This window comes from Colobus angolensis, unplaced genomic scaffold, assembly GCF_000951035.1.
Source record: "Colobus angolensis palliatus isolate OR3802 unplaced genomic scaffold, Cang.pa_1.0 Scaffold543, whole genome shotgun sequence".
NCBI classification, from domain to species: Eukaryota; Metazoa; Chordata; class Mammalia; order Primates; family Cercopithecidae; genus Colobus; species Colobus angolensis.
This window is the reverse complement of record NW_012118966.1, coordinates 1,283,050-1,309,876: the sequence shown is the minus strand read 5'-3', so window position 1 is coordinate 1,309,876 and position 26,827 is coordinate 1,283,050. Positions and strand designations below refer to the sequence as shown.

General features: G+C 34.9%; 1 protein-coding gene across 1 annotated transcript in view; it reads right to left on the bottom strand.

Annotated features, from left to right (window-relative positions):
- The window catches only part of TMTC3 (transmembrane and tetratricopeptide repeat containing 3), a 56,611-nt gene that overhangs the window by 22,134 nt on the left and 7,650 nt on the right, over positions 1–26,827 (bottom strand). The window contains exons 3-10 of the mRNA XM_011961267.1: positions 23,318–23,536; positions 22,446–22,545; positions 16,519–16,634; positions 15,899–16,071; positions 12,240–12,492; positions 5,526–5,674; positions 3,544–3,664; positions 1,632–1,743 (exon numbers count right to left, since the gene is read on the bottom strand). Coding sequence (XP_011816657.1) covers positions 1,632–1,743; positions 3,544–3,664; positions 5,526–5,674; positions 12,240–12,492; positions 15,899–16,071; positions 16,519–16,634; positions 22,446–22,545; positions 23,318–23,536 — 1,243 coding nt within the window. The remainder of the gene's footprint in view (positions 1–1,631; positions 1,744–3,543; positions 3,665–5,525; positions 5,675–12,239; positions 12,493–15,898; positions 16,072–16,518; positions 16,635–22,445; positions 22,546–23,317; positions 23,537–26,827) is intronic.

Genomic DNA, 26,827 nt, shown 5'->3' with positions numbered 1-26,827 from the left:
TTTCATAATCCATATAGATATTAATCTTTGAATACTGTGGTCTTGATGACCTTTTTTTCCAAATGATTTTCACCTCCTTTCTACCTTAGCCAGTTAGTGCAAGGGTCATAGTTGTACTTACTAGAAGAAAACAATAGTGTCCGACATGCTGCACCCCTTCAAGGATATTTAGTAATGCGTGGAGGTTTCTTTTTGGTCATCACTCTGAATGGAAAATAATGATGGTATTTGGTGGATGGGGCCACGTCTGGTATACCTCCTGTAATATAGTTCTACACTAAAAATGCCAACGGTACTCCTATCGAAAAATACTGCTGCTCTAGCTATATTCTACTCAGATATCAACAATTCCTCAGATCCACTGATCTTGTTACCTTTCCTCCGTCCCTCATCCTCTCTCGCATCCCTTCTTAACCAGCTTAGATTTGGTGGCTCATCATTTATTCACTCCTTAAACCCTTTCTTGATTAGTAATACACAACTGACAAAACTTTAATCCTATTTAACATAATTTTCCATGTGTATGCCATCACTATTATAGCTAAAAAGTTGCAAGAGAAAAACACGTAACCATACTAACTTTTTTTTTTTTTTTTTGGAGACAGAGTGTCATTCTGTCACCCAGACTGGAGTGCAGTGGTGCGACCTTGGCTCGCTGCAACCTCTGCCTCCCAGGCTCCAGCAATTCTTGTGCCTCAGTCACCCAAGTAGCTGGGATTACAGGCAGTCGCCACAGTGCCTGGCTAATTTGTGTATTTTTAGTAGAGATGGGGTTTTACCATGTTGCCCAAGCTGGTCTCAAACTCCTGACCTCAAGTGATCTGCCCACCTTGGCCTCCCAAAGTGCTGGGATTACAGACTTGAGGCACTGTTTCTGGCCCAAACTGGCTTAAAAAACAAAGGCAAAACCCTCTTATCTTACCATCCTTTCTTGACCCCATATCCAGCACTGCCACCATTTCTTATCAACACCCTTCAAAAGAGTTTTCTATATGAACTGTATCCAGTTATTCTTTAACCACTCTCTTAAGCTCACTACCATCAAGCTTTTGTACCCATCATACCACCAAAATTGCTTATCCATATCCATGCCACCCAACAACTCTATGTTAAGAAAAAACCCATAAATGTTTTTGTTTGTTTTGAGACAGAGTCTCACTCTGTCACCCAGGCTGGAGTGCAGTGGTATAATCATGTGATCATAGCTCACTGCAGCCTTGAACTCCTGGGCTCAAGGAATCCTCCTACCTGAGCCTCCTAAGTAGCCGAGATTGCATGCCCACACTACCATGCCTGGCTAATTTTTTAATTTTTATTTTGTAGAGACAGGATCTTGCTTTGTTGCCCAGGCTGGTTATGAACTCCTGGGCTCAACTGACCCTCCTGTGTCAGCCTCCCGAAGTGCTGGGAATACAGGTGTGAACTATCAGGGAATACAGATACTGAATACAGGAATCAGTCTGATATTAAGTGGCTAGTACATGTAATCCAATTCAAAATAAGCAAGCACTGAACTCTAGTATTCAAGTCACTTAGAATAAAGCTAGTAAATAAACTCTATCTTATTTCCCCCAAGGATAATCAAAACTTTAAAAATAAAATTCATGAATTTATTAGTTAATAATGCTTACCTGGCTGAACATGAGTAGCCTGTAGGAAGTATTTCAAAGCTCTCTCAAAGTTCTTTTCATTTTCCAGAGCATGACCCACATTATTCCACAGTTTGGCATTATTTTTATTTACCTTAAATACAAGCACAGATAGAAATAAGTTACAATTAAAAAAAAATATGACTCCAGTTCATACAAATATTTCTTTGGTATACTATTAAGAAAATAATGTTCTACGGAAATGTCTCTGGGGATGACACAGGAGTCAAATAAAGACTGCTTCACCAAATTTACTCTCCCTGCACCTGAACACCAACATACTAAAACCATAACAGTCTTATTTCATTCATGTTATATATTAACATTTTACTGAAAATGTTATTTGATGAAACCACAGTGATGTTTCAAAACTTCTGCTCTACCATTTGTATTTTTAGGAGCAAAAGCACTGGAACATGAGAATATGTTTAAATGTTGCACTGATGACTTATTTTTAGACTTGACATATTTAAAGTTATTTATGTAGTCCATTATGGTAACAGAAACCCTGAGATTAAAGCTCTGAGTCAATCTGTGTTTTCAAAGTTCACAGATTGCCATGGTGTTCTTGCAGATAGATGACACCTAGCCAAGGAACTAATTGCAGCGGTTGTGGCTACAGGTTCCAACCACTGTTCTGGGAGTGAGTATAAGCAAAATTCTGGAAAATTATGAGGCTCCACTGGTATCCTAGGAGTATGGTTTAATAAGCATAGTAATGAGGTCTCACTTATTGGCAGACTTCTGAGCTGGGAGAGAGAGTAGAGCTACTGAGTTGTATAAGAAGAGAGTCATCTGACCTTAAGTAGATGTGGAATCAAGAAGTCACACAGACTACTGGAATGAGGCGGCAATCCAATAAAGCTAAACAACGAAGAGTTAAGAAATAGTCCAAAGGAAGTAAAAATTTAGGTATCTGAAGAGGGGTACTGGTAAGGGAGAGCTTGAAAACATCTTTGCTGATAACCTTTAAAGAAAACAAATTTTTGTTTTTTAAAAGACCTTTTTCCAATTTATAAGGTACATTCTACAGGACAATCTTATGTCCTTCCTTTCTGCCAATGCTTATCTTTCTGATAGTATTGTAACCACTGGTTATTTTCCACATCGTTGGGTACCTTTTTTTTTTTTTTGCTGTGCATTTTATTTTATTGAATTGACACCATCAATTATAAAACTCACCATTATTTTAAGTGCCATTAAGAAAGAAAAAAGGCGGGCCGGGTGCGGTGGCTCAAGCCTGTAATCCCAGCACTTTGGAAGGCCGAGACGGGCGGATCACGAGGTCAGGAGATCGAGACCATCCTGGCTAACACGGTGAAACCCCGTCTCTACTAAAAAAATACAAAAATCTAGCCGGGCGAGGTGGCGGGCGCCTGTAGTCCCAGCTACTCAGGAGGCTGAGGCAGGAGAATGGCAGGAACCCGGGAGGCGGAGCTTGCAGTGAGCTAAGATCCGGCCACTGCACTCCAGCCCCAGCAATAGAGCGAGACTCCGTCTCAAAAAAAAAAAAAAGAAAGAAAAAAGGCCACTAATTTAAGATGCTTTTCACTCTAAGACTTATTTGATTTCAGATATAAAAAAGGAAAAAAATGAGCACCTTTAGAACTAATGAAATATAGTATTCTGATTTAAACATCGTGTCATTTGAGCTTCCAATAACTGTATAGCATGTAGGGAATTATCATATATGCTTTGGGCATATAGCTAAGTATTATTCAGAGCATTTGGTTATGGCATATATTAAACAACAAATTATTTTCATTAATCTTTTAGTGAAGTACTTAATCTTGACTGTTAAATGTCTAATTAAAAACAAAGTTAAAACAGCTTAGAAATTGTTCCAAGAAATCACTGATGACATACTTTCCTGTCATTCAGAACAACACTTTACCTTCAAGGCTGACATAAACAAAGTATATTCAGACTCCCAATCCCAATTTCTGTGGAATGTTTTCAAGGAATGAGTGAGTATCACCATAGACAGACAAATCCAGGATAGCTTTTTAAACACACTGTTTAAGAGAAAAAAAGCAAAACAAAAAAACATTGTCTTCATCACCAAAAGCATTTTACGTTTTAGAACAGAGGTAAGAAGTATCTTAAATGCTCCTAAAATATCAGATGTGAATTTATTCTAATTTATTCTAATGATCACCCAACTTTAGAGGACACAACACCAAAAAAATTAAATATTGTGAATATGACCTTCCAGTCAACTGCATTATATATGCTAATATTGGCTATATTTCAAAAGTTCTGTTTAAATTAAATGATTATAAATTGATAAAACCAATTTTTAAATGTGACTTTTTACATTTACAGTCCTTTGTGCCATTTTCTACAACTGAGTATTCTTAACTGAGTTTAGAAAGGTTTGGTCAACCTTACCACTGGTCACATTTGAAAATGTTTTGCTTACAATTTATACCAAGACTATCATGATATTCTTTATTTCTCTACTGTAAAGCTAGAACTGTCTATTAAAAGGCATAGTAAAAGTGACTCTTCATTAAACAGAGGCAAATTACTTATACAACTTTAGGTTAATTATTTGAAGGCTCAATTCCTCACCTATAATCTTTATGATCTTGTTTAGTATTAATAGTCTCTGAGTCTGTGTTTTTGTTCCTATAACATGGTTTAATTTCTTTCATTTTGATAGATCCACTTAACTAGGACACATGAGTATGGATGAGAAAGAACATGGTCATTAGAAGCAGTGAGATGTAAATCTGAAACAAGACTGTTATTTACTAGCTGTGTGATCTTGGGTAATATGGCTTCAATGTTCACATCTGCAAAATAGACTTAAGAAGTGTCAAGATTAAATGAGAAAACAAATCTAAAGTGTTTATCATGGTCCTTGGTACATGGCAGGCATTCAAAAATGGGTAGTGATTATAAATGGATATATGGGTAGAAGCTAAGAGAAAAGGTTTGGTAGATGGCAATAAAAAATTGCAGACATGGATGAGATTATCTGTGGAACACATGCAGTGTGAAAAAAGTGGCTATAAGACTTTGAAAAATGTAAATATTCAAAGAGCAGGTACAGCCAGAAGAATTAATCAAGAGAAACACTTTTTACAGACACTAGGGAAATGAATTTTAAATTAAAAGAGCTGACTTAGTTTAGCTACTAGGAGGTACTTTGTTGTATGTTTAAGGGTGAAGTGGAGAGAAGTCAGAATTCTGTGGGGTGAGGGGTGACTAGAAAATGGGAAAGTGAGAGAAGTGACTATTTCTTTTTCAAGTTGCAAATTCAAAGTTAATATTATTACATCAGTATTACTTGACCTTTAACAATTTACTTGATTTGATAATTTTAGTGCCACAGCTTAAGTATACAATGAGACAATAACTATAACAATGATAATTCCTAAGCATATATAGTGTGACTATGCTGTTCCTTAACTGTTAGTCTGAGGCAACTAGGATACAAAGATTATAATGAAGATAGTGATGATAGCAAGAAATTACAGATTGCTTACCATATGAATTTTACATATATTAACTCAATACGACTCACTTAAGTAGGATGACTATTATCTTAGTTCACTGAATATGGAAGTGGCAATGGTCATTTGTGACTTTATTCTCAGTAACATCCTTGTTTTCATTTGGGTCTGACTCAAAGTTTGTTCTGTCTCAGGCTGTAAAATCAAATTGCATAAATATGGGGAAGAACACAGAATAAGTAGGTGCTGTGGAGCTTTCCTAACTTGTCTTACAAGACAAATGTGGAGATTAAGGAGATAAAAAACCAAAAGATACAAAAGCATGACTTAGAAAACTGAACTAAATACTTCAATTTTAAAATGTGTCACACTTAATTCCATAGTAAGCATTACATGAACTGACATTTAAATTCACCTTTTTGTTGATATTTTCTGCCATCCATGAGCTACCAAAATACAGAATCCCATGCTGGGAACATATAATACTCGCTCGGCAACAACAAATCCAACTGGAAAAAAAAGGTTCGATGCAGGAATAAATGGTAATGCCATTAAACAAAGCGCCTACAAAAGAAAAAAAGATTTAATAATTTATAATAACTTATAATAAATTAAGAAATATATGGGCATCTGATACTCGAATTCAAATATTTTATCATTTAATTTGAATAGTGTACTGGTAAATTATTTTTAATAATACTGTGAAGAATATTAATTTAAACATAAAGAAGGCAACAGGCATTAACAAACATCAGGATGTATGTAAGCAAGGTGAAATGGAAATCTTGAATTCTAGAAGTTATAATTACAGGATATCTATGAACTTTCTTCGAAAACAAGATTTCTAGGTGTGCTTGGGAGTGATTACTCCTTGAAATTAAACCATTACAGCATTTTAAATTTGAGAAGCATAATTAGCTATATCTCACTGGTTTTCTGTAAAATAAAATTTTATTTTATTTTACACTGGTTTACTGTGTAGTAAAATATAAAAACTTTAATTAATGTAAATATTCACATCTTTAAGCAAAAATTAAATGATAAAGGTTCATCCAGTTAAATAAAAAGTGGAAGTACTTTTTGAAATTGTATCTAAAATAACACACTCAAACAACTCAATCGTAAGAAAACAACCCAATTTAAAAAATGGGCAAAGGAGCTAAATAGATATTCCTCAGAAGACAACATGCCAATGGCCGACAAGTACATAAATGTTCAACATCACTACATTAGGGAAGTGAAAATTAAAACCACAATGAGATATCATCTCAAACCTGTAAGAATGGCTATTATCAAAAAGGCAAAAGATAACAAATGTTGGCAAGAACGTAAAGGAAACACTTGCACAGTGTTGGTAGGATGTAAATTAGCATTGCCATTAGGCAAACAGTATGGAGACTCCTCAAAAAATTAAAAATAGAACTACCACGTGATCCAGCATCCTCATTACTGGGTATAGATCCGAAGGAAATTAAATCAGTATGTTGAAGAGAGATCTGACCTCCCCTGTTCATTGCAGCATTATTCAATTTACAATAGCCAAGATATGGGAACAACCTAAGTATCCATCAACAGATTACTGGATGAAAAAAATGTGGTATATATACACTTTGGAACACTATTTAGCCTTAAAATAGAGGAAATCCTGTCATTTTGACATGGATAAAACCGGAGGACACCATGTTAATAGAAATCAGCCAGCCATAGAAATACAAATAACACATGATCTCACTTGTATGTAGAATTTGTAAAAGTTGAACTCACAGAAGTAGAGTAAATGGTGGTCACCAGGGTTGGAGGGAGAAGGATGGGGAAAGGTTGTTAAAAGGCATAAAACTTCAGTTAGGAGGAATATAAATTAAACAAATAAACATTTTACACATCTAACTATGTGCATGTGGTAAAAATAAGATGATAATGAAATATGCTAATAGGTTTTTCAACAAATCAAAACCACAAAGGCTGATTAAAAAAAAAGCTAAACATGTCAATTTTTACAACTTTACTACTTTAAGGAACCGCATGATATTGGAAACTGAAGGAATGAAATCAGGTGTTGTTCAGACAAGACAGCAGACTACTGTACCTTAGCATTACTTCACATAACATCCTGAAAGGTTAAATATATTTAACTAGAAGCTTGGTGTATGCATAAAAACAAAACTGCCTCCCTTTAAATCAACAGTCTTTCATTCTATAAGAATTTCTAAAATTATTGATATAACACTGAACAATGAAATGAAACATTATAAAAATGTTTAGATTTCTTACCATTCTGAAAATGGGATGACATGTGGTTTCCACATTATACACCCACAAAACACTAGCACATAAATAGCTTGTGAAGGAAATAAGTTTGGTCACTTTTAGGAAATCTGTTTCTATGGACATCTGCTTCCATATTTTGTTACCGTGATTTGTTTTATAGTACCTAATTGAATAAACAAGTTAAACCTTTAGCTTCACAAGTTTGAGACTCTTCTAATGGGCTAAGGTGAAAGAATGTCTTTTTTTTCTATTTGACTTAATTTGTGAAATACAGAGGTATATACACTGAAAAAAACACTCTCTCCACAAATGTTCACACATTAATGATTTGTAATAAGGCAACACTGAATCTGAGGAAAATCACTACCATCAAACTGGTCACCATCATACCAATTTGTAGGTCTGACACTTCAGTTTTTTTAAATCAAAAAGGTAAGAACAACTAAGAGTACATAGAATTCACTTTCCATTTCCCAGAGATGCTTGACAAAAAATGTGAAACAGATAAAGTTCCTGAATATGTATGTAGTTCATTGAAAAAAAATTTTACTTATTAATTCATGGCCGCCCTAAGGCAATTTCATTTGAAGGAATTAAGTGTTAAATTCACCCAAAAGTGTATTGTAGACTGATGCATAAGCTATAAAAAAAAAAAAAAAAATCTCTCAGGAAAAATCTATAGGTTCTCTAATGATTAACTTTTTCACAAGTCCTAATATGTTCTCTAATAATGTATGTCAACCTAGTTAACTATCACTATCTTTTAATTTCCTTCTTCCAGTAATATAAACTGTCCTTAAATGTTAGGATATTAGTAGAAAGAGCAAAGAGTTCAAGACAAATCTGCTTTACTTCTCATTTCCTACATAAGGCAAACCACTCAGTCGCCTCGAGTCTTTCTTTCTTTTCTTTCTTCTTTTTTTTTTTGACAGGGTCTTGTCTGTCATCCAGGATACAGTATAGTGGCATGATCATAGTCGACTGCATCCCTGAACTCCTGGGCTCAAGCAATCCTCCTGCCTCAGCTTCCCAAGCACCTAGGACTACAGGTATGCACTACCATGCCCGGCTAATTAAAAAAAAAAAATTGTAGAGATGGGATCTCACTGTCTTGCCCAGGCTTGTCTCAAACTCCTGGCCTCCATTGATCTTCCCATTTCTGTCTCCCAAGGCACTGGGATTACAGGCATGAGCCACTGAACCCAGTTAGTTCTTTACAAACAAAATGGGGATTAATAACGACTTACATTTTGCTGTTGACAAATATATGACATCTTATCTAATAAGTGCATAAGATGGTATCTGGTCCTTGGTAGGTACTCCTTTGTCCTACTTACCCCTTCCAGAGTCTTCAGAAAATATCACCATAAAAAAATAGCACATTTATTAGGACTATACCGAAAGTAAAGTTATGCTTAAGGTCACAGCTGTTCCATTTTTATATGCATTTTAAATTCAGTTTACATGACATGCACCATTATTTTATTTGCTGAAACCTTAATTCCCCTACCTCTCCTTTTTTTAAACTTTCTTTTAGCAAAACTCCAGCTTTGGATGTATTCTACCATTTATTTCTTTTGTCTGTATTTATCAGAGTGGCAATGCGCTGCTAGAGAAAGTCCCTAAGCTGAACAGATTAATACTATCATAAAAGCATGAGCATCAAGTTCAAATTTATCCTTAAGACTGTTTAGGATTTCTAGGTTTCTCTGGAAAGTCCCACTCTTTTTTTTTTTTTTTTGAGACAGAGTCTCGCTTGGTCGCCCAGGCTGGAGTGCAGTGGCCGGATCTCAGCTCACTGCAAGCTCTGCCTCCCGGGTTCACGCCATTCTCCTGCCTCAGCCTCCCGAGTAGGTGGGACTACAGGCGCCCGCCACGTTTTTTGTATTTTTTAGTAGAGACGGGGTTTCACCGTGTTAGCCAGGATAGTCTTGATCTTGTGACCTCGTGATCCGCCCGTCTCGGCCTCCCAAAGTGCTGGGATTACAGGCTTGAGCCACTGAGCCCGGCCTTTTTTTTTTTTTTTGAGACCGAGTCTCCCTCTGTCACCCAGGCTGGAGTGCAGTGGCCAGATCTCAGCTCACTGGAAGCTCCACCTCCCGGGTTTACGCCATGCTCCTGCCTCAGCCTCCCGAGTAGCTGGGACTATAGGCGTCCGCCACTTCGCCTGGCTAGTTTTTTGTATTTTTTAGTAGAGACGGGGTTTCACCGTGTTAGCCAGGATGGTCTCGATCTCCTGACCTCGTGATCCGCCCGTCTTGGCCTCCCAAAGTGCTGGGATTACAGGCTTGAGCCACCGCGCCCGGCCAAAAGTTCCACTCTTCTTGACTGCTTTGAATCTTCATTACTTTTCTCAAACTGTTGACTCATGTCACTTTTAGCAGGCAACTACATTTACTAATTTACAGGGAAAGCTAAAGCCATAAAACAAGAATTTCTTCAATTTCCTGCTGCTAAACCTACTAACATCCACATTCATTTTCTTTCTTCTTGTAACATAAGGGGTGTCTCTTCTATCTCAGGCCAAACCTGTGCTCTGTATCTCCTGCTCCTCATAAACCTCACTAACAATTATCCGTTCTCTAATATATTAACCACTTTCTAATCAACCGTATTCTTCCTGTCTATATTTAAACATGCTATCGTCTCTCCAGCCTTAAACATCTTTAACAATACATCTTTTAAGCTACCTTCCCTATTCGTTACATACCTCAGGTACAAAACAAGTTCCCATGATCTTAGGAAAGATTTTGTTGCCATAGTATCAAGTAGCCTGCTTAACTAATCAACTTAAGTCCACCACTTAACCAATCAACATTTCAACTTAATAAATATGTTCCTGCAAGCCAACCCATCAGGGATATCCGCATTCTTCTAAAAGTCAGCTGAGTAGCTGAGTACTCCAATAAAAATGCTTCTATATGCCAACCAATCAACAATATCTCCCTGACATCACTCCCTCCTACCTCTGAAGGTCTACCAATGCCAGATCTCAATGCTTCCCCCAAGCCCTACATAAGATTAGCAGTCTGTTATACTTGAAACCACTGCCTGACCAGCATAGTCTTCCCTTACTTAGGTAGGAAATAAATCAAGTTTATCCCATCCTTTGAAACAGTCAAAGTTAACTTATTCCTACAGGTTATCTATACTAGCTCTCTTCACTTTCTTATCAAATCACTCACTGCACAGAAACAAATTTCCTTTAAGTAACTACAGACTAAAAGAGGTCCAATCCAACAGATTCTAGATCTCACTTTCTCCTTCAAGAGCATCTGTTAGTGTTAACCGTTTGGTCTTTCTTAATACACTTTCCTACCTTTCTCTTCATTTGATATGTCTCCTATTTAGGATCCTTCTTTTCAACATCTAAATATAGGAGTTTCTCAAGACCTAGTTGTAGATGTCTTCTCTTTTCACTGTATTTAGCCCACTCAACTGTTTCCTGGGGAGAATTAACACCAAATACTCTAAGGCTTCCATTATGAGTATGAGTGAACTTCTGTGAATCTAGAATGTTAACAGCTACCATCTTGGACAGAACTGACAAAACCCCAGTTGAGAAAGGCTGCTCTATAACCTCATCTACAGTCCACCTTATCTACATCCTGGTTTCAATTACCACTTCTATGTTAACGAATAAAATTTCTATGTGTAGCTTAAGTATCTTCTATGAACTCCAGACAAAAAGTGCTGTTCAAAATGTCTAACGGGATGTTTCAACAGTAACGCAAACATGTTCAAGGATAATAGAAAACACAATCTTTCAATCTACTCTGTATCTCAGACATTCAAATTTCTCTAGAATGTAAGTTCTCTGGAAACGTGAATTGTGTATTTACTATCAAAACCTCAGTGCCTAAAATGCTGCACTGTACGAAGGGTAAAGTCTGTTTTTAATTGAATGAATAAATCAATCTAGCGGCCACAGCAAAAAATTATGTATCTGCAATTCATTAAACATACTTTCTGACATATAATAAATGCCTGAGAAAATATACTATTGTCTTCAATAAATTTTTATTTTTATTTTTTTGAGACAGAGTATTGCTCTGTCACACAGACTAGAGTGCAGTGGAGCAATCTCGGCTCACTGCAAATTCCACCTCCCTGGTTCAAGTGATTCTTGTGCCTCAGCCTCCTGAGTGGCTGGGATTACAGGCACCCACCACCATGTCCACCAAATTTTTGTATTTTTAGTAGAGACGAGAGTTTCACCAGGTTGACCAGGCTGGTCTTGAACTCCTGGCCTCAAATGATCGACTTGCCTTGGCCTCTCAAAATGCTGGGATCATAGGCATGAGCCAATGCCCGGGCCTGTCTTTAATAATTAAAAGCAAGAGAAAACAGAACCCTTACGAGTATGAAAGAGGCAGGGTAAGAAAATTAAAAACAAACAAACAAACAAAAAAAAAGTACAGAAAAATAACCACACATACACACACATACAAACTTTTCAAATAATCAGAGTTCTCTGAACATAGTAAAAGCTATCTAAAGGAGTAATAAAAACCACCTTGCTCATGAGAACTCAAAAGCTCTGTACTGCTAGTTGTGTATCTTACATGACGTTGTTCTCTGTGCCAAGAAAACAAATAAAATGCAGTATAATCAATTTCTTCAAAAAACATATAATTTAGTTGGATAAAGGTAAGAAATATTTTATGTGCTGAACATATGTCAAATTATGCCTGCAAATTAACTGCAAATTTTGGGATAACTGAAATACCTTTATAAATTGGGATGCTGTTGAACAAAGGAAGGAATGCTTCTAAAAAGATGCTTTTGCTGAATTAAAGGTAGTTTCTTACTTATTCAACTGAATGTAACATCATTTGAAAAGTTAAGAAAAGTTTCTTACCATTAAAACAGTCTTGGAGGAATCACCAGAGTATCTGAGACTGAATACTCCCAAAGTCCCCAGAAAACAAAAGAAAGTAAATGTGGCCAGATTTCGAATATCTAGTAACGACTCTATAAGTGGTATTGTTCCCATGGTCCAATCACAGCAGAGCTCCGAAGGATTTAATAAAAGCCAAGCATTCACAGGAAGGAGGTAGTTAAAAGTCAGTTGCCTTGTAGGAGTTGGGCTTACAGCAGCTGGGTTATCAAACCTGTATAAAGGATTTAAAAAATGATTACCAATAAAACTTTTAAAATACAGAATTATTTACATAAATAAAACACTAAACAATAAACATTTTATATATCATCTTTTTAAACAGAAGACACAGATAAATGTTATGTGTAACTCAGACTCTTGCTAGAGTTCAAACTATCAAAACTTGATGAAATATCTACTTCAGAGAAGTGATATTTATGAAGGACTATTTGAAAGGCAAGCAGGTCATCTATTTCTGTTTATTATTAGAATAATTCAGACATGCATCCTATAATATTACAATACTGCAAAAGTGTTCCATTAAACCTTTTGATTAAAAGTAGTAACAAAAAGTTGTATAAGATTTATTGTATGTGTTGTCTGAATCACTTTTGAAAACACTCAGCAATGCTTTCCTACATGAGACATTTCTTTTAGAGCTAAATGTTAATTAAAAATTATGCTTCCTGGAAAAAATTAGTATATTTTTCTCCTATCACGGAGAGAGAAAACCATATCACCTAGAAGCTTTCTTCCCTCTTTGACTCCTAGGAAGCTAAAAACCAAACTTCTAGTACAAAGTAGTAACTGTGTAGGCCTATATAACAATTTGTGTTCTACTTTTTCTCTTAGTAAATACTAATATAAACTTATACCATAGTTTATCTATTCCCAGGCCATGACATATATATATTTCATTAGTTTAGTCTGTGTTCTAAATTTTGTTGGCTATAATATATAGTACTTAAAAGACTCATTTTCTCATTTTAAAATGAGTAAGCCAACGAAAAATCAACTTTTATCACTTCTTTGACTTGATTTTCTAAAAACATACCAAATATCTGATAAAAATAAATACTATTTGAACAAACAACATCATTTCAAAATTTTCATATGGAATCTCACAACTTACATATTTTTTTCAGATAAAAATAATAAATCATAATTTACAGTTCACATTGAATAGTCAAAAAGATCTTGCATCAGTAGTGAAGTGAAATTAGTCTTATCCTAAATGCTGATGTGGTTCCACAAAACAAAGCTTAAAAGCAAGACTGGGCTGGGTGTGGTGGCTCACGCCTAAAATCCCAGCACTTTGGGAGGTCAAGGTGGGCGGATCACCTGAAGGCCGGAGTTCCAGACTAGCCTGGCCAATATGGAGAAACCCTGTCTCTACTAAAAATACAAAAAGCTGGGCGTGGTGGTGCATGCCTGTAATCTCAGCTACTCAGTAGGCTGAGGCAGGAGAATCGCTTGAACCTGGGAGGTGGAGGTTGCGGTGAGCTGAGATCGCGCCATTGTACTCCAGCCCTGGGCAACAAGAGCGAAACTCCATCTCAAAAAAATAGAAGAAGAAAAGTAAGAGTGAAAGATAAAACATTTTCCAAGTAACTTAAATGCATTCCAGAATAAAACTCAAAAGTTATAGAATACATTAAGGTAAAATTCACAAATGGTATCTGTTCAACAATTACTGGGAATGCAAAGAAGCAGAGAAATACAACCTATAATGAAGAGAAAATTTATTTGATAAAAACTGACCAAGGAATGACATTAGTAGGCAAGGACATTAAAGCAATAGAACATGTAGAGATATAGAAGATACAAAAGAAGACTCAAATCAGACTTCCTTCTGAAGATGAAAACAGATTCACAGGCAAGAAATAATTAGATGAAATGAAGGGAAGATTAGATATTGCAGAAAAAAGACTAGTGAACTTGATATAGCAAAAGAAACTATCCAAACTAAAATGGTAAAAGATTGAGGGGGAAAAAACAGAGCATCACTGCAACAACTTCAAGAAACTTAAATATACTTAAGTATATTTAATATATAAGAAAAATATACAAGAAAAAGAGGAAAAAGAAAAGATGGCAAAAATATTTGAAGACTAAACATTTTCCAAAATTTATACAACATTAAAACCTATAGATTTCAAGAAGCTCAGTTTGACTAAGCACAAGAAACATAAATATATAAGAAACAATCATAAAGAGGAAATATTAAAAAAGCATAGAAAAAAATACACATAACATACATTAGCATAAAGTGGTAAGGATGATAGGTTTTCTCACTGAAAACAACATAAGCCAGAAGACAGTACATTTACATTTTCAGAATACTGAATGAAAAAATCAGTGTAGAATTCTTCACCCAGAGAAAATATCTTTGAAAAACCAGATATTTTTATTCAAGAAGTGCTAAAAAAATTCCTTCAGGCAAAAGGAAAAATAGTACCAGATAAAAATCTAACCTAACAAAGGAATAAAGAACACTGGAAATGGTGACTCCATAGTTAATGTAAAATACTTTTTTATTATTTAAATTCCTCTAAGACAATTGTTTAAAGCAATGTATGTTCAAGGAAAACATATGCAAACTGCACAAAAGCTAAGTTCTTACATATATAAAATGTATATTATATATGATATTTATACTATATATACTGATATTTTTCATTTTATATATATATTCAAAATTAGAATATTCCTTGAAGGTAAATTGTGATAAGCAGAGGATGTTCTAAAATCCCTAAAGCAACACTAAAACAACCAAGATTTATAGCTAATAAGCCAACAAGGAGATAAAATGAAATATTAAAAAAAGATCCAAACGAAGGTGGAAAGAGAAAAAAAAGGGAACAAAGAATAGATGGGACAAAGATAAAACAATTTTAGCAAGATGACAGATTTCCATCAAACTATATCAATAATCATATTAAATATAAATCATGATATATCCCATCTAAAAGTCAGATTATCTGACCAAACAACAAAAGACCAAATTGTATGCACGCTACAAGAAATCTTTATACATAAATCATAGACAGGTAAAAAGTAAAAAGATGGAAAAAGATACACCACATAACACTAACAAAAGATAGCTGGGATAAGAAAAAGTGAATTTCTGAGTAAAGACTATTACTAGGGATGAAGCTCATTTAATAATGACAAAGGGATCAGTTCCTCAAGATGACTTAACAATCCTAGTTGTTTATGCACCTAATAGCAGAGCTTCAAAAACATGTAAAACAAAAACGGATAGAAGTGCAAGGAGAAACAGCGAAACATACAAGTATAGTCAGAGATTTCAACATGGGTCTCCCAGTAACTGACAGAATGAGTAGACAAAAATCACTAAGGATAGAGGAGACTAAATTAACACTAACCTTAACACTTAACCAGTTTGGAATGGGTCATTCATTATCTTTATTGTGGGGGCTTTACGGGTGTATACACATGTCAAAACTTACCAATCTATAAATTTTAAATATATGCAGTTTAAAAAATACGTTAATTATAGCTTAATAAAACTGTTAAAAAACAAAGTAAATAAAATACTTTCTGGAACATTTATGAACATTAAAATCCAAAGTTAAAAAAAAGAATGCAGAAAACAAAGAACCAGAATTTCATACCTGGTGAATACTGGAAGTTGCGATTGAATAACCTGGACTCTAATTACAACAAGTAATAACGTACTGAACATCAAGACAATGAGTTTTACTAATGTCTGTAGCATAGAAAATGGAATGCTACCCTTTCCACGGAGAAACTGTCCAGCAGTAGTACATAATAATGGCAAAGTATACTGAAAAATAAAATAAACGTTTTAAGCAATAAATAATAACATATCTCAATGTTTTCAATACTGTAGTACCTTCTAATCGCAAGATTAGATACAAGTATAATTATGAAATTAATGTGGAAGAATGTGTGAAGCTAATAATGAATACAACTGAGCTCAACAGTCTTACCCAACAATGAATTATACTGTACAGTATTATTGCATACTTTTCCAAGCTGCCTAATGATTCCATTATTGAAATTTAAAATACAGTTCTTAAAACACTTAAAGTATCATAAAATGTTAAGTAATTTTCAGTAGGTATGAGGATAAGACATGATTTCTGGTATTATTATTGGTAAACATTAATTTACATAATGATACATTTAGAAAATAAAAGTAAATAAAATCTGATTCAATTAGGATAAAAGACATCAATAAGTAAATTTATATATTTATAGTTTGGCTTACCCCCTGGGCAATAAACACTTCATACACACAGCAAATTCCTACAACTGTTATTCCTTGTTCTTTACATAATGTTGCAACAGCCACTAAAAACACTGTCAATGCAATTGGAGTCCACACTGCAATTTGAGAACAGAAATTCAGAAAACAATTTTGTAACACGAAAAAAAGATATTTTAAACTTTACTTGTGATTCCATATCCATATGAGTGCTATTTCCCATTAATTAGTAGGACATACTTTAAAATACACTTAAATTTTATAATTTTTGCTTTATACATTCAAAGCAAAATATCAACATGTATAATTTGAACTGAAATTTTTTATGGAGAGAAAAATTATTTAATCAAATACTAACTTTTAAAACAAAGGTAGGGTGGTGAATATGGAAAAGAGAAATTTACAGGTTTGATAATTAATGAAGTATCAATCTGAAATGAAGATAAATTCCTGAAATTATGACAGATATCTTTATACTTTATTAAATTGATAAATTATTAAAAACTTAAAATTTAAAACTATTGGGAAAAGTAGGGTACTATACTTTTTTTTTTTTTAAGACAGGGTCTTGCTCTGTCACTCAGGCCGGAGTAAGTACAGTGGTGTGAACATAGCTCACTACAGCCTTGAATTCTGAACTTCAGGCAATCCATCTGCCTCAGCCTCCCAAATAGGACTACAGGCATGTGCCACCACATCTGGCTACCTTTTTTTTTCTGTAGAGACAGAATTAATATTGTTTGCTATGCTGCTCAGGCTGGTCTCAAACTCTTGACCTCAAGCCATCCTCCCACCATGCTGGGATTCCAGGCACGAGCCACCGTGTCTAGCCCATTCTTATAAAAACTAAAATGAAAGTGGTTAACAATAGGCACTTAAACACTATTCAAAAAATTTGCAATAGACTCTATAAGTTATATTTAAATGAAAAATGTACTTCGTCGACTTTAAGTAATTGTCTACCATAAAGCAGTAATTTGACTAAAGAGTAATGAACCGTGAAAGTTCATTGTGATCTTGTGAGTTTGGGCAACTTTTCCGGGCCTCAGTTTTCTTATGAAAAACTATAACCTCTTAGTCTTTTCTAGTTTAAAAAATATCTGGTAGTATGACTGTGTGATCTCAGTTTGCTTTTTTTTTTTTTTTTTTTTTGAGATGGAATTTCACTCTTGTTGCCCAGGCTAGAGTGCAATGGCATGGTTTCAGCTCACCACAACCTCCACCTCCCAGGTTTGAGTGATTCTCCTGTCTCAGACTCCTGAGTAGCTGGGATTACAGGCATGTGCCACCATGCCTGACTAATTTTGTATTTTTTAGTAGAGATGGGGTTTCTCCATGTTGGTCAGGCTGGTCTCGAACTGTCAACCTCAGGTGATCTGCCCACCTCAGCCTCCCAAAGTTGCTGGGATTATAGGCGTGAGCCATTATGCCCAGCCGTGACCTCAGTTTTAAGAATATTAACTAAAGCAAAAATTCAAATAATTGACTTAAATCTAAGTATAAACAAGAACAGAATTCATGAATTGAATACATTTTCTTTTGTCATTGGGCTTAATACAGAAATTCACCTATTTTTGAAATTGTTTTCAAAGTACTCTATAAACTAAAATTACTGAAAGAAAAAATAACCAAAGACAAGAAATAAACGAAAAAACCAAACCCACGAAACTGTTGGAGATACTAAGTATAATAATATTCTTTCTTTTAAAAAAATCTTATAATCTTATTAGGCCAAAACCACCAATACTAATATACTAGATTATATTACATTACAATGCTAAATTCAACAAGAAATTCATAGAGGAAGAAATCAGAAGATGGTTATTGACAAAACGGGCTGGACCTAATGTTGGCCCTTGAAGGATATACAGGACATGGAAAAACTGGGAAAGGTGGATGCATAAATAAAGAAATAGGGGTGAGAGTAAGCTAGGCGAATGAAGGATATAGAGAATAGTATGAATGGATGCATATGTCTACATAAAAACTCGTAGAAAATAACAGCATTGAAAGCAGATATTTTAAACAGTTTAAATAGCCAGTTTGGCATATATGATTTCACTGAATCTTAAAATCACTCTATGGAGTAAGAACACGGATGTAATCATACCAATTTTTAAGATGAGCAAAGAATTGTAGAGGTATTTTAAAAAAAGTAACAAAGAATAAGGAGACCAAGACTTCATGGTTCTTCTGATTTTAAATTCAGAGCTGCTCAGTAATTTGTATTTCTACTCCAAGGGAGAAAAAGAAAACAGTCACCTTTTATAACCTTGAATTCAATCTCACCAACTAAGAGTAACAAATGCAAATGCCTTACTGAAACCAATCACTTCAGTTATTCAGCCTCTAGTGAGTATATGACTATATAAATACTTTGATTTTATAATCAGATCACCGTGGTTAAAAGTTACTACATGTGATTTTGTCCAAAACAAGTACACCTGGTAAATAAGTTAAGGACACTTAAATCCATTCCCATTTCAAAATACAGGTTTCTAAACTAACTCTACATATGTAAAAGAAACACATCTTCATCCATCACTTATTCAAATAGTTATTTTAAGTATCTACTACATTTCAAGGTATAGGGAAGCGAGACAAGTATGATATACTCTGTCAAATGGTGACACAGTGTAAGTGTTAAAAAGAAAAAAAGAGAATGAAGGGAAATAAAAATAACACCACTGGAAAAGATGAGTAGTGACATTGATGACATTTAAGTGGATATTTAAGCAGAAACCTAAAGTAATAAAAAATCAAGTATGAAGGCCCTGAAATTGGATGACCGTATTTACAAAAGAGGTATGGGACATGAATAATACAGAAGTAAAAATGAATATAAATAATTACAACTTGAAAACCTTTGCACAGGCCAGTGTATACTAGATACAATAGGGAACACAAAGATGATGTGGAAACTGTGGCTTCAAAGGTAAAATTACTAAGAGTACAAAGTATCACAGTGGTTAAGAGGATAAAGAGAGGTCCAAGGTAGATTTCAGTATTTTTTTCAATTAGAATTTAAAATATATTACATTCATTCACTTGCTTATTTCTTTAATATACTCATACTAATCACCTACTGTAAACTAGGAACCATTCTAGGAAATGATCAAAAAATGGAGAAAAAGTTACCTACCCTAATGAAGGTCACACTCTACTGTGAGAAAGCAATAAACAAAAGAAAAATGTAAACTACGTATTTTCAGGTTAGAAATTAGTATTTTCAGAAGTGCAAGTTAAAGGTATAGAAAACAACATTACCCTGTTTTTGTTTTGGTCAAATGGTGAACTAGATTGATCTGTGGTCCCTTCCTCAAAAATCAACTCTAGAAAAAGGTAAGTAAGAGGGAAAAATAGTTTCTAAGACACATGTTTGTTTGTTTGTTTGTTTTGTAAAAACAAAAACAAACAAACAAAAAACCTCCTTGGCATTTCAAGGTTACTTTAAGCATGCGTGGTTCTGTGAGTGTTATGAGGAATTACATTTAAGGTAGAAGACAAGAGTGAGAATTTTTTTTTTTTTTAACTTTTGTTCTATCCTCTCCTAGCTGCTTTGGGTAGATCACTATCTGCTCCATTACTGCAGAAATCCACAGCTACAATGGCTAGTGGGTGCTCCAGAGGTAAAAGCAGAGCACTTCAGAAGTCTTGGGGGGTAAGAGGTAGATATTTTTTAAAAGGTACAAACCAACCAATCACTCCTAGGCAGTAACTTCCACAGAGCTACCATTTAAATGCAGAGGGATGGTGCACTGACCCCTTAATGCTGATTCTCTTAAAGAAAACCGAAAACACGCCTAGTAAACTGGTAGGAAAAACAGTGATCCACAGTAGTTCTGCAGAACCTGGAACTTCGCATCCTGGTTTATAATTCCTTTCATCCCTTCAGACTCACAGGTTGAACAAAGAGTGGCCCTGGCCTTTCCCTTTAACAGGCACAGTGGTTTATAACTTTAGAGTAACATGTGGTTTGAGCTCACAAGCCAAAATAACTAAACATCTAAAGGATACAACAATCATAAAACAGAGAGAACAAACATAATAACATATACTACTGTATCAGAATTACTTAAAGAGACAAACCAAGAATTTCAAATAATTCTTTTTTCTGAGATGGATACTCCCTCTGTCGCCCAGGATGGAGTGCAGTGGTGCCATCTCTTTTTTTTTTTTTTTTTTTTTGAGACGGAGTCTTACATCTCTTTTTGAGACGGTGTCTCCCTCTGTCGCCTAGGCTGGAGTGCGGTGGCGTGTTCTTGGCTCACTGCTACCTCTGCCTCCCAGGTTCAAGTGATTCTCCTGCCTCATTCTCCCAAGTAGCTGGGACTACAGGCACCCACCACTATGCCCGGCTAATTTTTGCATTGTTAGTAGAGACAGGATTTTACCATATTGGTCGGGCTGGTCTCAAACTCCTGACAATGTGATCCACTCGCCTCAGCCTCCTAAAGTGCTGGGATTACAGGTGTGAACCACTGCACCCAGCCCAAATAAGCAATTCTTAAGGAAATAAGGCAAGATATTAGAATTGTGAAGAATAAGAAATTATTAAAAAGCACCAAGTGCAAGTATTTGGAACAGAAGATATAATATAGTGAAAAGCTATTTCAGTTAGAACAAGGAAGGCTTTTCTAAGACAGAATACTTAAGCTGAGGCCTGATAATAAAGAGTAGTATATAAATGAGACTACTACATAAAGATCTAAGGAAAGAAAATTCAATAATGGGAAATGCAGGCAAAAAGGTGGGTGCTCTGCTTGTTTGAGAACAGCAAGAAGGTCTATCTAGCTAGAGTGAAGACAGCTAGGGCAAGAACGGCAGAAGATATGATAAGACAGGTAATCGAGAGCCTAATTATAATCCAGTAGGCCACAGTATTTTCTAACTTTACCATTCAGGTTTTGGTGAGGATGGTACTTAAAGAGGATATTGGTTTGCAATTCCATATTAGTTACTAAAGTACCTCTTAATACATGATGGACTGCACAGGTAGGGAACTATTATTATCCACATTTAACAGATAAAGAAATGTAAGCACAGAGAGGTTAATTTGCCTGATGTATTACAGTGAATGGAGCTAGTAAATAAACAGTGGAGCTAAAATTTGAAACCAGACTCTTTAGTTCATGCTTTTAACTACTATGCTATGCAGCCACTCAAATTGTTTTAAGAAGGCATTATGCAGAGCAGCAAAGGTAAACCTACTTATATTACAAATCCAGAACACTTTAAGTTGTTTTGCTAAATCATGTGTTTCTTGAACCTCAGTTTTCACGCATAAAATGAGGCTTCTTGTCATGAGTACCTTGGAACTACAGTGAGAAAATCCCCCTCCCTAAGAACTTAAAGGTTTGTGCCCACTGTGCCCACACTCTAAAAAAATCATTTTTATTGACTGGAACTTGTTTTCTGATAATGCCAGGCATCATTAAGAGTAATGAGCTAATGTATACGAAGCACTTTCCAGGGTAGGTCACAAGGTAGGAGCTCAGTAAATAGTTACGATCAACACACAATAAAAGTTATATTCTAGGAGGCTTTTAACCTTGCCTAAACAATATCACAGTCTACTAGGTGTTATTTTTCCAAAGACAATTGAAATACTGGTATCTATATCATTTATAGATAACAGAAGATGGAACCAGGACTAACTCTAAAACTCCTCTACTCTAAGGTTATTTGGTTTTTAAAATTAGATCATATAAAATCTATTAACTCATGATGAAAATATAAATTATACACAAACTTCCTAAATACCAGCAATGTTACATATTTCATATTTTCACATACGCTAAAGTAAAACAATATATAAAGATAAATCCCAAATGTGGTATATAATGTATTATAAGAAGCACTAGGAGTAAATAAAAATTCCTTAATCAAGTTTTAGCACTATTAAAAAAAATCAAATGTTAGACACATACCTATGGAATTGTCTGGTCCTTTTGATCTGGTATACGACAAAAAAGCTGCTAGAAAAAAGATAGACGACAAAAGTTCTGCTCTTCCAACAACTCCCGTTACCTAGAAAAGAAAAACGAAGGGGGTCCATATTATTAAAGAATATCTTGAAAAATTACTATATATAATAGTAAAAATACTTTAATTTCCATAACTTTTCAAGTGCACATTTGTTTCTTAAACATTCTTTTGGTGCCCTCAGGTGGTGAATTTGTGAATCTTACATAAATAGAAATTTATTAGTGACTCTTAACAGTTTATAATTTTTGTAACTTATTTTGAAATAATAAGACTTATAGGAAGTTTCAAAACTAGTACAGAGAGATCCTGTGTACTCTTTATCCAGCTTTCTTCAATGGTAACCATTTAAATATGGTAGAATATCTAGAACTTAAGTACTTCTTACATATTTTCTTAAAATATGAATGTTCTTAATCTACAAAGGCATCATAAATTCAAAAAGTTATACCTCATAAATCTGAAAACTAAAGTTTAAAAAGACAATAAACTGTAAAAAGTCCTTAGAAATTCTTGTTTATTAAAAAAAGTGAGCAAAGAACTGTATTCATGTATATATTTCTAAATGGATTTTATATTCTTGAATGAAAAATGTTTATGTTTCAAAAATTTTAAATTTAAAAATTTTACACAGTAAGAAGTTAGACTTTGTGTACTAGAAAGTTAAGAATTAACTGTACGAATTTAAGAGTCTTCAAATATTTGGATTAAAGTCAGGGTTAATTTTGTTTTCTTAAAAATATATACCATTAAAATCACTGTGCAGGATTTGTAAAAAAAGAAAAAAGAAAACAAATCAATTCATAGTTTTACTTACTGCTTCTGTGTGTATTGGGTGTACTGCAAAAAGTAAAGAAGCAATCACACTACTCTTGCTGTCCAGAAAAAGTCTGCATACTTTGAGAAATATCACACTAACCACAGCATGAAAAATCATATTCAGGAGATGATATGACATTGGTTTTAGTTCACTTAACAAATAATTTAAGCGAAATGTCAATACTGTTAAGGGACGGTAAGACTTGTGGCTTCTCTCCTAAAAGGAAAAAACAATCAGTGATTATTAAAGTACCTTGGTCCAACAGGGTACCAAAGTTCATCATTGTATTTACCATTAAAGATATCAATATCTACATTTTACTGAGAAATGACAATAAAATATAAAATGTCCTAAGAGTAACACAAAAATAAAATAGAATTTTATAATCTGTGTTTTTCTATTTCCTTAGTCCACAAACAAGGTTAATTTCCTTCTTGATTTACAGTGGTCAGAGTACTAACAGTAAAAGGACATTTGACTATTAATTCCTCTTCAATATAACAGTTTTTAAAAAAAGTAAGACAATGCCGGCATTGGTCAAGTTACAGCACAGGATTCTCTCCAAAGCCTGCGTCCGTATCTATTAGCAATACAAAAGTTGATATAACTACTGGCTAGATCTTCAAAAGGAAATGTAAGAACAGAATGCTTACCAGTTCAATTAAAATAGTGATGACTCAAAAAGCTACTGTCTAGTTGTTTTATGAAAAACATCTCCATAATGTATAAATGTGAATATATTACACTAGAATTTCCCAAATTACAGAGTAATACCAGAGTAAAAACTTTCTTAGGGCCGGGCGCGGTGGCTCAAGCCTGTAATCCCAGCACTTTGGAAGGGCGAGACAGGCGGATCACGAGGTCAGGAGATCAAGACCATCCTGGCTAACACAGTGAAACCCCGTCTCTTCTAAAAAATACAAAAAACTAGCCGGGCGAGGTGGTGGGCGCCTGTAGTCCCAGTTACTCGGGAGGCTGAGGCAGGAGAATGGAGTAAACCCGGGAGGCGGAGAGCTTGCAGTGAGCTGAGATCCGGCCAAGGCACTCCAGCCTGGGCAACAGAGCGAGACTCCGTCTCAAAAACAAACAAACAAACAAACAAACTTTCTTAGAATATGAAAGTAGACACCTGTCTTATAGTATTCTCCTTTGGTAATAAATAAAAGTTCATGTGAAGTACTGACTTTCTTTTTAAATTATAAGTTGCATTTAAGCAGAGATACTTCTTTCCCTAACACAAAACCAAACCAGATTTAAGAATAAAACACACAGTTCAAATATATATAAAATATTAAGCTATTTTTTTGTAGTTTTATACAAAGGGCATTGGCATAGTTTGGATGTTTGTCCCCTCCGAATCTCATGCTGAAATGTGAGGAGGTTGAAATGTTGAAGGTTGGGCCTGGTGGGAGATGTTTGGGTCATTGGGGGTGGGTCCTTTATGAATGGTTTGGTGTCTTCCCCACTGTAATGAGAGAGCTGGTTGCTCAAAAGAGCCTGGAACCTCCTCCTCTTTCTCTTGCTCCCTCTCTCACCATGTGATACACCTGCTTCCCCTTCACCTTCTACAGGGAATAAAACTTTCAAGGCCTCACCAGAAGCCAAGAAGATGCTGTTGCCATGCTTGCCATAGTGTGCAGATCCATGTGCCAAATAAACATCTTTTCCTTAAAAATTATCAGGTATTCCTTTATAGTAATGCAAAACAGACTAATATAGGCATCCATATTCAGCTTCTTTGCTCTTCTACTTCCTATCGTATTTTGCTGTAACTTTCTGGCACACAAGTAGACTTAAGCCTGTTCATCCTTACTAGGGAACATTAGGAAACACAAAGAATAAATCACATTTTGAAATTAGGAACATTTTAGTATCTCTGTACTGACTATATACTCCATGATGTACTATCTACTTAGAATGTTCTTTCCTGCTTGACTAATTCCTTTACAACCTTCAAATTTCCTCTCAAGCATATAAAGCTATTTTTAAGGCACTGTATTGAACTGACATGATTTGTACCAGAAAGCAGAAAAGGACTCTAGAAACCCTTTGAGTACCTGAAATGTCACTGTGGCTACAAAGGAACATATATTCAAGATGAAAGGATGAACTCAGAAAGTAGAAGGGAATATGTAGTTTGAATTGCAGTATACATAATTGTTCAGTTAGATCTATTAGACATACATATACTATAGGTGATGACCAACTAACACACCAATTATTAGCATAACCAATTATTCACATAACTCACTAGGGATCTATTTCAGATTCCACTGTGACAAATCATCAGTCCATTAGGTATCAAATTTACTTTGTGAAAACATCTAGGGCCATTAAAAAAAACAATTCAAATCATTATTACTTTTGGGCATACTTTAATACTTTAATAATTTAATGATTTTTTTCTTTAAAAAAATCACTCATATTAGTTGGCAACAAAAATACACAACAGTATAATGAATGAATAAGCTAAGTTTCCTGTTAATGTGAATCTCAATATAGGGATGGCAAAATCATAATGAGATAAAATATTTGCAGAAGTTACTTTAGCACAAGGTACTTTATAGGCCAAATGCCAGAGGAAGGTGGCTCATTACAGTTCCCTGGCTCTCAGCCACAGCTATACCAAAGAATCAACTGGATGACTTAAACAAAAAGCCCCACCCTCCTCCCCCACATAAAACAACTACTAAACAAACACACATACAAAATAAGACAAAAATATTGTTACCTACATCCCACTCTGAGATTATCTGAAATAACAGGTTTGGACAGAGCCTTGGTAATATGTTTTCATTCTTTAAATGCCCCAGGCAAATACTAATATGGCAGTCAGGGTTGGGATCCAATGAACTATCAATAAATAGAGTAGCACATATCTATAGCATAAGCCTACTAAAGAGATAATCTAAACACTGAGAAGTTCACAGGAATCCAAAGACCCCTAATATGGCAGTATTCATATGGCTTAGAAGAATGTCCTAAGCCCAAAATGTGTTCTTAAGACCTACATTGGCACAAAAATTCGTGTAAGATACACATGGACACGTATCTTCTAGGCTATCATTATTTGATGATATCAACGATTAGATCTTTGAATATGCTAACTCCAGGCTTATCATGAAATCTATGACACCTAAGAACTACCCAGAATAATTTTTCCTTAGTGTCACATTTGCCTTCAGGGAGAGAATATGCCCATTAGAAAATACAAAGAAACTACACTCTTCACTCTTAATAAACTGTTATTCTAGTTTGTTCATCCATTCTGTCAGAACATATTACGAGTCTTTTTGTTAGTCCGTCTGCTTATGGGCTTTCTGAACAAAATCAAATTTTCAATCTGCACAGCTGAGAAAATCAGCGAACAGATCACTGACAGCATGGTATGCGATATGTGTGTGTCCCTGCCCAAATCTTATATCAAAATGTTATCCCCAGTATTGGAAGTGGGGCCTGGTGGGAAATGACTGGATTATTGGGGTGGATTTCCTATGAATGGTTTAG